The sequence below is a fragment of the Periophthalmus magnuspinnatus genome, chromosome 16, assembly GCF_009829125.3.
Source record: "Periophthalmus magnuspinnatus isolate fPerMag1 chromosome 16, fPerMag1.2.pri, whole genome shotgun sequence".
NCBI classification, from domain to species: Eukaryota; Metazoa; Chordata; class Actinopteri; order Gobiiformes; family Gobiidae; genus Periophthalmus; species Periophthalmus magnuspinnatus.
In genome coordinates, this window is record NC_047141.1 from 25,209,640 (window position 1) to 25,222,619 (window position 12,980).

General features: G+C 40.2%; 3 protein-coding genes across 8 annotated transcripts in view; all 3 read right to left on the reverse strand.

Moving 5' to 3' along the window:
- The window catches only part of kif13a (kinesin family member 13A), a 37,960-nt gene extending 36,941 nt beyond the window's left edge, over positions 1–1,019 (reverse strand). For all 6 annotated transcript variants that reach the window (XM_055227570.1, XM_055227567.1, XM_055227569.1 and 3 more), the window contains exons 1-2: positions 697–1,019; positions 399–489 (exon numbers count right to left, since the gene is read on the reverse strand). In XM_055227570.1, coding sequence (XP_055083545.1) covers positions 399–489; positions 697–751 — 146 coding nt within the window. In that variant the 5' untranslated portion in view covers positions 752–1,019. The remainder of the gene's footprint in view (positions 1–398; positions 490–696) is intronic.
- Positions 1,020–2,842: 1,823 nt separating this feature from the next.
- Positions 2,843–4,121, reverse strand: LOC117384232 (E3 ubiquitin-protein ligase NHLRC1-like). The gene has a single exon (XM_033981521.2). The coding sequence runs from the start codon at positions 4,046–4,048 to the stop codon at positions 2,843–2,845; it is 1,206 nt and encodes a 401-aa protein (XP_033837412.2). The 5' UTR covers positions 4,049–4,121.
- Positions 4,122–5,189: 1,068 nt separating this feature from the next.
- Positions 5,190–11,413, reverse strand: ptdss1a (phosphatidylserine synthase 1a). Its single transcript, XM_033981002.2, has 13 exons — positions 11,037–11,413; positions 10,518–10,609; positions 10,405–10,449; positions 10,190–10,314; positions 9,951–10,109; positions 9,724–9,875; positions 8,676–8,817; positions 7,724–7,836; positions 7,582–7,647; positions 7,193–7,292; positions 7,009–7,077; positions 6,400–6,466; positions 5,190–6,309 (listed from the first exon to the last, which is right to left on the reverse strand). The coding sequence occupies exons 1-13, from the start codon at positions 11,210–11,212 to the stop codon at positions 6,218–6,220; spliced, it is 1,398 nt and encodes a 465-aa protein (XP_033836893.1). The 5' UTR covers positions 11,213–11,413; the 3' UTR covers positions 5,190–6,217.
- Between the last annotated feature and the right edge of the window lie 1,567 nt (positions 11,414–12,980).

Below are 12,980 nucleotides of genomic sequence, written 5' to 3' on the forward strand. Positions count from 1 at the left end.
AGAAAATGTGAATACTATTATTAGACAACGAGCAGGCTTCAAACCAAAGCAAACTTTACCAAAGATTACATAACAATATATCATGTTGCAAGCAGGTGGGTGACTGTCTGGTTGTCTAGGCACATACAGAAACAAGTTTTAGTCACGAACTTCTACGGATTTGTGGCCATAATAGGATTTTAAGATGCATATAACATTGCAATTAAACTTGAACTGCCATGACATAACACCAACACATTTGCTAGATCACAATCAAGATTACAGCTTGTCATTTCGTCTATATTTTGCCTCTAAGAACACGTACTTGTATACTCTAACTGTGTTTTCTTATTGTTTCTAAGTGCAATCACATAAGATTTTTTTTTCTCCAATATGTCAATGTTTTTTTGATTGATTACCTGTTTTCTCCTTTTCCATTGGATGTTGGGGGGTGTAAAACTGTCTGGTTGTCCTCCATGTCGACGACACATTTTGTATTGAGTTCAATTTCTGCAGGGAAAAGTTTTGTTATGTCCAGAAAAGCAATTGTTGTGTGGGTGTATCAAAAGTTAGACACAAGCTGATCTGACCGCGCGCACTCTCTTGTGCATAACACTGCTGCATATGCGCCTAAGCGAAAACTTTACAAAACTTAGCATTAGCGCAAAGTGGCTTGACTAGAGACTTGTGAACAGTATGCATCGATACAACACTTACCCCTGCGGTTCATGGGCCGAACTCTCACCGCAACTTTTACCTTTGTATCCGACATTTTTGTCCAGTTCTCTCACTCCCACCCTGTCTGTCTATGCGCCGAGCTATCTGTGTACACTGCCCGACAACAAGCCAAGGATTTCGGACACAAAAGAGGCACGCGAGCCTAATCAAACCAATCCAAGAGTCCGCAGCTCGACTGTATCACGCGGGAGAGAGTCCATGTTTAGTTTTATATCCATTCCGCCTCGGTTCTTCCTGCGCAAAAACCCTGTTCTTAAATCCAGCCCCGCACAGCATCCCCACCGCCATCTTCCGCTGGGAGCATGACTGCTCTCCTCTGGCAGACTGGAGAAAGGAGAGAGAGAGAGGGAGGGAGGGAGAGGAACAGAGAGAGAGGGAGAGAGAGGCGGCCCCGGACCAGAGGAACAGAGAGAGAGAGAAAGAGAGAGAGAGAGAGAGAGGGAGAGAGAGAGAGAGAGAGAGAGGCGGCCCCGGACCAGAGGAACAGAGAGAGAGAAAGAGAGAGAGGGAGGGAGAGGAACGGAGAGAGAGAGAGAGAGAGGCGGCCCCGGACCAGGGGAACAGAGAGAGAGAAAGAGAGAGAGAGGGAGGTAGAGGAACAGGGAGAGAGAGAGAGAGAGAGAGAGGCGGCCCCGGACCAGAGGAACAGAGAGAGAGAGAGAGAGAGAGGGAGGGAGAGGAACAGAGAGAGAGAGAGAGAGGCGGCCCGGACCAGAGGAACAGAGAGAGAGAAAGAGAGAGAGAGGGAGGTAGAGGAACAGGGAGAGAGAGAGGCGGCCCGGACCAGAGGAAGAGAGAGAGGGACAGAGAGAGAGAAAGAGAGAGAGGAACAGGGAGAGAGAGGCGGTCCAGCCCAGAGGGACAGAGAGAGAGGGAGGGAGAGGAACAAAGAGAGAGAGAGAGGGAGAGGAACAGAGAGAAAGAGAGGGACAGAGAGAGAGAGGGACAGAGAGAGAGAAAGGGAGGGAGAGGAACAGAGAGAGAGGGAGGGAGAGGAACACAGAGAGAGAGAGAGAGAGAGGCGGCCCGGCCCAGAGGGACAGGGAGAAAGCGAGAGAGAGAGGGACCTGGCCCAGAGGAACAGAGAGAGAGACCTGGCCCAGAGGAATAGAGAGAGGGAGAGAGAGAGAGAGAGGCGGCCCAGCCCAGAGGAGAGAGGGAGAGAGAGAGAGGGGGACCTGCCCCAGAGGAACAGAGAGAGAGAGAAGCGGCCCAGCCCAGAGGGCAGAGAGAAAGAGAGAGAAAGAGGGAGGGAAAGGAACAGAGAGAGAGAGAGAGAGAGAGAGAGAGGCGGCCCCGGCCCAGAGGAACAGAGAGCGAGAGAGAGAGAGGAACAGAGAGAGAGAGGAACAGAGAGAGAGGCGACCCGGCCCAGAGGAGAGAGGGAGAGAGAGGGAGGCGGTGGGGGGGACCTGCCCCAGAGGAAGAGGGAGAGAGAGGCAGCTCCAGCCCAGAGGAGAGAGAGGGAGAGAGAGAGAGGGACCTGCCTCAGAGGAGCAGAGAGGGGGGGGGGGGGGGCAAAAGGGGGGGAGAAATGGAGAGAGAGGGAAAGAGAAGGAGAGGGAGGGAGATGGAGCAAGACTGGGCCAGAGAGGGGCCAAAGCAGAATGGTCAAGATGACAAGTAGGTTCGATTTTTCTTTTTCAGATTACATTGCATTACACAACACTATCTCACACAGAACTGGATAGAAAGTGTCGACTTCTCCTCAAGTGGAAGTAGCCCAGGCTCAAACAACAAATAAGTAGAATTCCAGGCCTACGCAAGTGAAACAAAAACACAGTTCAAGTAAAACTGGAGTAATCTTAAACGTGCACTATGGAATTTTTTCTGGTGGGGTGGTCTGTCACAGTTTGGTCACTATGGAGATGGTATTGCTTTGCTTGATGTTTGACTCAATGATACTAAGTACTTAATTCCATAGTAGCATACAATAATAGGCCTATAATATACAAGAGATTAAAAATACAGAATCCATTGTGTTAAATAAATACACACATTTTAAACCTTTAATAACAATTATGACATACATTATACAGGCTATCACAGTAAATACATATTTTCACAGCATCAAGAAGGCTACATTTCCCCCATAAGCCTTCTCAGAGGTCTTGTAAGATACTGGCTACTGGCTAGTTGACCCAGTTTCAGATGCAGCATTATAAATCTTCACTGTATGGTCTCCACTGTCCAGTATAATGAGTTTGTTGTTCATAAATTTCAATGCTACGGGACGTATAAGATTGGCACTTACAAGAGGTACAGGAACAGACCCATGCCAAGGTTTTCCCAAACTCCAAATTGTCCCATGACTATTGTCCACCACAATCACATCACCGTTGGGGTCAAAGGTCACAGCTGACATATGGATACAAACATCATACTGTAGTCTTATGCTAGAGCTGTCATTCTGATAGACTATGTGAAAGTCATTTGTAAATACTTTAAGTCTTGTGTGCTGGTTGCTCTTTAAATGCTCTACTGTTGCAATATTCCCATTCACGGCAACACAGGCTACAGCTTTGGGATTCTCAAGGTTAGTAACGGCTGTGTGACATTCAAAATCAACACTGTTACAATAGTCCACTTTTATTTGAAAAAGCGAGCCAGCCATGGTGTCTGATACAATTATGTTTCCACCACTGTCTGTGTCCACACCCCAAGGAAGCTGAAATGAGGCCTTGATTGTGATTATATGCGTTCCTCTGGATGTATAGATCTTCACTGCTCTATCTCCTCCATCTGTTATAACCACATGACCCATAGGACACACAGCCACATCCAATGGGTAAATAATATTCCAAGTATCTCTTCCTCTTGACCCGAATCTGTTAAGAATTTTCCCTTTAGAGCTTAATACCACAACTCTGTGTGTCCCATCATGTACTATTACAATTGTTTCTAATGACCCCAATACATCAAGTCCCACTGGATTTATCAGAGTACCCCATCCTCCCAAAACTGCAGACATCGATCCCAATTTTGTCTCCAAGCTTAAGCTCTTCTCTGTATTGTAGGGTGGAAGAGCACACCTGGATTCATGCAACAATAGCATCTCCTGGAGGTCACTTAGGACTTGGCAGTTGGAGGTGTGGTCCACAGTGCACAGCTGTCTGCAAAAGGGGCACTCCAGCTTCCTGAGGACAGGGTGGGCCAGGGCCAAAACACATTCCTGACATAGGACGTGACCGCAGAGAAGGTGCCGGGGTTTGTAGTCTTGGTTAAAATCCTTAAAGCAGACTTTACACTCCAGGAGGTTCAACTGAATGTCCTTGAGAATATCCACCTCATGTCCACGGTCACAACTCGAAGATTTCAGTTTCTTAGCCATGAATCAAATATATCCAGTTTATCTGCAGATTTCAAAATACAAAAAAATGGGAGTACAGTAAGTAATAGGCTAGGCAAACACTGAAAAGCACTACATGTCCACTGTGCTGTAGGCCCATGCTGTCACGTGACAAAACTCCCTGCTGCCCCCACCTGGTCATATTTATATATTAAATAGGCTACAACACTAGAGCAGTGTTTTTCAACCACTGTGCCGTGGCACACTAGTGTGCCGTGAGATATTGTCTGGTGTGCCGTAGGAAATTATCCAATTACACCTAACTGGTCTAAAAAATATCAGGTTTCACATTGAGTGAGTAGAAATATTTTATTTTATTATAAAATGCTTTTTTTGTGTGTTTATTTGATTCCTGTTCAAAATAATCTGATGAGAATTACTTTATATTGTAAATATAGGATGCAGAGTTTCATTTTTTTAACATTTTCTGCTTATGGTGTGCCTCGTGATTTTTTCAATGAAAAAAATGTGCCTTGGCTCAAAAAAAGTTGAAAATCACTGCACTAGAGGACATGGTAATAATGTAAAAATTTGATTTTAAGGCATTTTGAAGCCGTTGTTAAATAAATATTACAACCAGGAAGAGCCAGACACATTTAGTAGCCTAGCCATATGCTGTGATCTATAAATCCTAATGGTAACAGTAATAAACAAAAACAACTCAAATTCACATGATAAAGAGCAGTCATGAGGCAGTTATTTCCATCTGTTCTGTCCTGTGATGTGCAGACAGAGTGAAATTTGAGCTCACACGTGCAGAGCTCAACACAGCCAGGCTGCAGTCCTGTGCTCTTGGAGCGACAAGCAAGGTGAATCATACTTTCACAACAATAGGTTATGAACTATTAACTCATAATGTAAACAAAGATAGGAAATCAATAGGTTACTGTGGCAAATCATTGGGAGTGGTTGAGCTGTATCAAATCAATGTGATATACACACAAAGAGGTAGGTTATAAAACACTTTAATGTTTTAATATTTCACAGTAAAAAAAAAAAAAAAAAATGAGACAAATGAAATGTTTTGGCAATGAAATCTATTGACAGTGTACAGTTGTTGGGTTTCCCATGAACAAAAAGCAGGATTGCCATGAATTAATAAATAACTAAATAACAACAAACATTTGATGAAAACTCTTTAGTAATGAAGCATTATAAAGAATGCAGTTGGGAGTACAAAAATACACAGGTAAGGCAAGTGTGAAATGACAAGACAGTGAACAATACTGTGATTGAGTGAATGTAATAACGGACCCTTCAGTAACATCTACTAAAATACTTTGTCACAGTCATGCTAATGGAATATATATTCAACAACTTGAATATACAAAACAATGTCTTAACACAAAAGGAATCTCTGTCTTCTCTGAAATTATAGCAGCAACAGTTGGGACAAGGCAGGTAAAATCACTCAGGTTACAATGGAGTAGAAAATACTTAAAATGCACAGTATTTTCACACAAACATGTTAAAAGTGCTTCAGCTGTGTGTTTGTGTTTCGCTTCTGTAAAAAAAAAGATTTAGTCATCCTTAGTTTAGTCAAAACTCTGTACACAACTCAAGTTATAAACGTCAAACACATTTAAATATCTTACATGTATCTTAAGAATGTTCACTAAAGAAAACTGAAGCAACTTTCTGTGCTTGACAACACATAATCTAGCCTGATAAACAATTACATGACCATACACTGTAATACGATGTACTGTATATTGCAATGGAAGTCTAAATAAGCTGCAATTCATATCCTGTTCATGCACATAATGTAAAATCTTTGCCCACCCTTTAGTCTCCACTCAAACCTGTTCAATAATAGGAAGTTCAATCTGATTAGCGTGCAGTTTAAGTCCATCAAATAAAAATAAAATGTGCAGGTACAAAAATGCAATTACTCTTTCTTGCATACACACAAAGTGAATGTGATTTAGTGGTATAGAAGGTTTTAGGAGGGCTCTTTCTTCCTTTAGTCCACGCATGAGCTTTGCCAATGGCACCTTTTTGACCACTAATTTGTCTCCACCGTCATTAATATGAATAAGTGGACTTCATGTACACCTGGATTAGTGGATAGCATCAACATTATTCTTCATCAGGTCTTCAGAGTGCCCTCCACAGGGTGAGTTTAAGCTGCCCTCAGCATCTCAGCTTCCACTATGGGCTGTCCAGACCATTAGATTTTGTCCTTCCACTATTTCTCTGCCTGGTTGTGCTATCAGTGTTCTCCTCTGGCTCCCCTGCTTCGCCTGCAGAATTTTGAACAACTTTATTCAATCAGGTAAATATACTTGGGGTAAAACAAAACTGTATAATAATGAATATAAAAAAATATATACCTTTGAACTCTACTGATTCTGAGTCTGGAGATTCAGGGAAATTACTGTCATCACAATCTGACATATTCTGGAAAAATAGAAATGTGTTTTAGGCGGAAAAGATCCCATAAAACAATAGTAAGTAAAACAAAAATATAACCATGGCAAAAAATTTAAGGTACTAAGTACATTTTCCGGTGGAGGTATGCGCCATCTGCTTGTCTCCATAGATGTTATTGCGTTGTCTGCAATCTTCCACAGTATGGTATTAAACTTACCTATCTCTATTAATACAACCTGATGATGCCACCAGGCCAATTTATAGGTCAAATCTGTGGAGAGGCGAGCCGACTCACAGTAATGTTTTTATTTTCATTGCTAAAAATACATTGAAAACATGCATTCTTAGCATTGTACTTGAAAAAGTACAAGATATGCCATACTGTGGAAGATTTAAAGCCATATCGTTTAACATTTCAGGCAAAGTAATAACATCTCCATGGAGACACCTCACCAGAAAGATTAGTTTACATTGCTTGGACAAACTTTATTGAGGAAAATTAGCATTAGCAAGCACAGGAAAATTGCTATAACTAAGCTGCTTATTATTATGTTTTAAAAAAAACTAACCCTTTCTTTTGGGCCATATATTTCAGCACACCACACCATCCCATACAGACAAAGAAACGTAATGAAGGCCTGAAAATAGATGGAGGTTATCATATACATATATATATAATTTTTTTAATATGAATCAACTGAGTAAAGAAAACAAAAAAATGCCAGATTTTCAAATGCTGCAAAATAATCTTACCAAACACAGCAGCCACAGGACTACGTAGAGAATTTGTGTCTTTGAGAAAAGGTCCTGTCCAAATTTAATACATGCCAGGGCCTCCAGAAAAGCTATTGCCCTAAAAAAATATACAATAATTAAAATGACTATACATCTCAATACTATCAGCAAACCATTCTAAAGTAAAATTACAATGAGTACTGAAGTTGATGAAAATTTTACATCAATATATTTAAAGCTTTTAGTGATATTAGAGAAAGAGCATTTTTTTCTATTAATCTGCATAATCTGTTCTTTCCAGGTTAATCTCTTAGAGGTAAAGAACAAACATTGGCATAACATGACCCATACAACAAAATTGCTTGTAGTAAACATATTTATAATGAAAAATAGTTTTACTTGCTTACCCAAACACCCAGCACTGAGTCCCAACTCTTTTGCATTGTGTGTCTGTGAGATAAGCGTAATACTGCCTGTAACAACATAAGAAATGTAAATAAATCTGTATACATCTTTAGGTACATTGATAATAAAGACAGTTGGTTTTACCTTACTGTTGGAGCTGTGATGATGCCAATAAACAGAATTCGGCACCAGCTCAGAGCGTGGCTGGCAGGAAAGACAAAAATATGCTTCAAGAAGAATGTGTTCAACTCTGTTAGCTGTGGGTAAAAGAAGACAAAAGAGAAACCACTGCCACAGTTAGTTTTAACTGTGTGTCGTTTGAAATAGAAGAGTAACATTCAATTTCCAAATCACAACCTTATAGTACCACATTTAGATGCTTTATCTGGCAAGAGCATTTAAAATAATATTCTCTTGCATGTGATCCTGAACAATTAGTGCCAAAGGCAACAAGTGATACAAATGCTCCAGTGTGAAATAATTGATAAAATATTAAATAAATGTTTGCAATCTTATAAAATGAACAATTCAGCTCTCATTATGTCGTAAACCTAGTCCTAACTCATTTGTTTGTTCATTAGTTTGAAGTAGCAGCTATAAAAACTCAAAATACCATAAAACAGGGGTCTTTCTTTTTCTTTTTTTTTTTAATATGGCTGATTACTGACAATTACCATTTTGGCACCCTTTGAAAGTTTATTATGGACATTTCTGATATCCAACTTTTTTAGAACTACACCAGGTCTGTCTCACACCAAAATGTTTATTATTCTTGAGGTTATTTAAAGTAAAAAGTACAATGCGTTTATAGTAGTACAATCCAATTCAGCCTGAGGGCCAAAAAGGGCTGGATTTATCCCCCAGTCAACAACCTGTCATAAACTTGTCTGTTTCCAGATACATTTGTACTAATTGGTTATAAAACTGATTGTGTGGCATAGACAGCAAGGCCACCGCTCATTAGGCACAGTACATCCATGGTTTAGATTTCGACAGCAGGCAATTAGATTAGCCTGAACTTAGCACATGTATTACAGAGGATGATCCCTGCTTAAGTCACCCAAAGAAGGTTTTAGAAGATTCAGCACCAACGCACCTGCCAGATGATCATGAAGAGATAGACACCCATCACACGCTGGACAGAAGATTTGGGGTCAAGCCAGCGCACGTATGTCCAGCTTGCAGGGGTGAACTGCAACGCCGCTCTTTTGATTTTTCCAGTGGTTGTGTGAATGTCCCTAAATTAGAAAAGAAGCAAGAAGACACAGTTATTGCATTTTACATGTAGATAAACATGGTTTTGGTTTTATAGTTACTTTTACTCTACTTGTACTGACCAGTTGTCTCTTTCTTGACACATCTTTAGGCACTATTATTATTGTTAATCTATTCACTCACAAAATTTATTCTGTTCTATTATATTGTAATTTGTGTGTCCAAGTAATAGTCCTTGTGGATAAAAGTTTGTCTAAGTCTTAGTTTGAACACTTCCAATGTGGTGGGTGGGAGACTATTAGTACAGGCTTAAAAAATTGTATTATATTGTATTAAGTGGTATCAAAATGGCAGGATCCAAAATCAAGACATTTTAGGGTTTTTGTTTTTTTTTGTATTGCAAGAGAACTCCTTTCATTATGCTTATCCCACTTCTCGATATAAAATGTAAACACTTTTATACATTGACATAATGTATATAATGTAGGCATTTCTTTTATTTTGTGCCATTCTGTATGTTGTCTCTGTAATCCCTCAGTAGTCCAGGTCTGATCCATTGTAAAAGCCAAAAGTAAAATCTGCCAAGTGGATAAAAAGTTGTAGGAGTGAAGATGGGTCGCTGCTCATCCACGCATACTTAGTGTAGCTCAATAGACCTAGCCTAAATACAGAGACTGTAAACAATGGCGGTGTCCAGTTTCAGTGTAGTTAGCTCCTTGCTACAGATAATGCAGTGTCCACCAGCTTTCTGACCAGAACTGAAGAAGCGGCTTGGAAGAGGAATGAAACTCTTCACTCCTAAAAACTTTTTTATCCAGTTGACAGATTTTACTTTTGGCTTTTACCATTCTGTATGTTAAATAATTTACATTAATAATACATTACTTTCCTTCTTGCTTTCTACAAGTCAAAGTGATTATGGAACATACTTAATACTGGCCCAGTGGTAGGTCCGCATCTCCAAAAAGCGGCACACAGTCATTCCCAGCCAAATGCCACCACCATTACAAAGCAGAATGTCCAGAATGACTTGATCCCACCAGCACTCAGCAAAATTAGGCAGAAGGTGCATGAAGAAAAGCTGCGCAAAAAGACCCCATTATACTTGTCCAACGATTGAAATTAGATATAAAGACAAACAAATTATAAGAAATACCTCTGTGAGTTCCCAGGTGATGCTAATAGTCCAACATAGGCCATAGCTTCGAATGAGGAGGGCCTTCATTCCCCAACCCCAAAAATGGCTAAATGCAAAGATGTCAAAATGACTTAGGATCCTCTCCCAAGTAATAACATGGCAATTCACAGCGTATTCCTGTAGAGGGCAACACAGTTAGGCTTAAATCAAAATTTATGACATGTGAACATAAATAGTACATGCAGTCATTTACAAACCATTATATCTGCTTCTCTTTTTGCATAGCGCAAGTTTGGATCCAGCCAGTACATAAGCTGCTTAACCTGCTGCCAGTTGAGGAATATAATAAAAACCAGGAACAGGAAGTAGAGTACACTTAGACCTAGACATCAGAAAATAAAAGCACAAAGGTCAACAATCAAATGAATGAAACAGAATGATAATTTGTGATAGAGCAGTATCGCCTACTCACCAAACACTATACGCCATATTGCTGGATGTGGTCTGGTAAATGGACCTGATGGGAAAAAACACATTATGATTAAGAATTAAGAATTTGATTGAAATATCATTGAATCATCTTACCATTAGGAAAGGCCAAAACACTGATGACAAGAAAAAATGAGATGACCAGGATGAGCCCCACCCATAGATTATTATCAGGATTTCCATCATCTCTGCAAATATAAAGGATAACAGTGCTATTCATAAGACTTCACAAAACAATGCCATTTGATCCTTCACAAATAACACCTTCAACTGTAGTGTTTGAACAGTATAATGCAGGTGTCAACATGACTTAGCCTCAAAGGACTTGTAAAGGTATGCATTACACATTCCTTATTTATAAACATGTTAAAACTACATTTAAAAAATAAAAGAAAAAGGCTCATTTTCACAGCAGACAAATTCGAGCAGTGAAAGATTAACTTAGTCGACTTAGTGAGTTAATCCTATTAGAGCTGAACGGCTTTTGTTAGAGTAAAAGTAAAGAGGAGCTACAGAGCTAGCTAACCGTCCTGTTTAAATTGGGTGTCACAGCATCACTGTTACTGTTAGCAGCGCAGGAGCTAACTATGCTAACGCTAGCTCCAAAACACTTACCTCGTGAAGGCGAAATACATCAAACTGAGCACGGTACATGTCAGCAGTGTTATCGTGTGGGGTTTGTAGAAAAAGTCTATAGTGATATCCTCCACTTGCTGCTCGTTGATCATGCGAAAATGCATTCTGTAATTCACATCATCTTTGCTGAGGGTATGGGAGCCCCGGTACGCCATAGCGGGACACAGCAGGACGGGAGCGGGGGCAGGAGCTCTTCAGAGGCGCAGGGAGGGCGATCCACATCCGAGACCCGGGCATTCAACGAGCCCTCGGGTAAATATTGGAACTTATACGACTCCCTATCACATTACTGAAGAGAAACGAGGTTAGAGGAGTATGGGAGGGCTGACAGTTTTCATAGAAAGTTTTAGTTCTCGGTTGTGATTGGTGTAAAGCTATTTTAGGGAGGGTCTCAAGGCGGAAGACATCGCCCACATCATGTGCCCTGCATGTGTCACTTGTTTGAGTTGACCTCCTCGGCAAGGACTTTTAACCCTAAACGAAGAGACAGATGGTGGCTTTAAATGGCTCTGATTCAGCATATCTTCAGAAGAATGCGTAGCGGCTACTGCAGTGGTCATGGTCTGAAAACTCCATCTTAATATATCATAGAATAAATAGACTTCTCTGGCATTGTATTATAGTCTCCCTCATGAGGCAATACTTTTACCTCTATTTTACCTCTACAAGCAACTAAAGGTGTTCGATCTTTGTCTAAATTTGTCTAATTGTAGTACTCGGTGCTGTTAATGATTAGATACACGTGCAACAATCACACAGTAGAGAAGCATTTGTACATCCCCTTTAAAAACACATGGGCCCCTCAGCTCTTTATCCTAAAAGGCAGAATCCTCCGTCCTATCTATGGTCAAAGAAAAAGAAAGTGAGTCAGTAAGTCAGTAAGTCAGTAAGGAAAAGAAAGAAAAGAAAGAAAAATAAAGGCATTAAGGTGGGACAATTTAGATGGTGTAGTGGTAAGTACAAGTACAACCCAAGTACAACCCAAAATCAGAGTTGGCTTTCTTTACCACCAGATCTAAACCCAAACAAGTCTAGGGTTATATCCAGACTAAAACCACATAAAGTAGTAGGTAAAGACGTGTTGTGGAAATTTTCTGTAAAATAATACCAAAACATATAAGAAGACTGTATGTTTGTTTATTACGTTTGCACCGGTAAAGAAACAGTCCCTCTACTGACAGATTTTCTGCTAGCAGTGGGCCCAGAGCAATGTGGTCAGAACACTTAAATACTGTCTGAGGTCCGAGCCCTTCCAGTACAATTTACATTTAGGGCATTCTGGCTGGCGATTTGTCTTTCTTAGCTCAGAGAGGTCACACCTTACATCAGCATTTATGTACAAATAAGGATGATCAAACAGTGGACATGTGAACTAAAACAGCAGACATGTAAATGAAAAAACACAAAATTGCTTATAGCCTTCCTGTGAGACAAAAAGGATTTAACAAACAATAGTGAGGCTTTTCACACTTCTTTCAGTGTATCTTGGAGAATGGAAAAACAACACACAATACTAAAATTTCTTTTTTTGTCCTCCCGAAGGAGGACAAAAACATTTGGCTTACTATATATATCTCTCCTGTCTGTTTTATTCTAACCCTTACTTGCCCTTTTTGCCTGATAAAAGCCTAGTTGCCGAAACATTGCAAATAAAAGTTCGCTTTTTGCAAGTAAAGCGGGAGTGCGTAAGTGTCTCTGTTTTTGATTTTGATGAGCATTACGCACATACCCTCTCTAGTGCACCTGGGTACAGAAAATGATGTGCAAAGCAACTTCTTTACCTTAGGAATCCTAACCCTTATTAACATATTATGTAATTACTTTGTAGGTCAAATTGTCCAACACATTTTTTGTGTAAGTTTTGGATCAGTCTTACTTGAATTTTAGTTATATATCAACACTGACATGCATTGTAACCTCTTT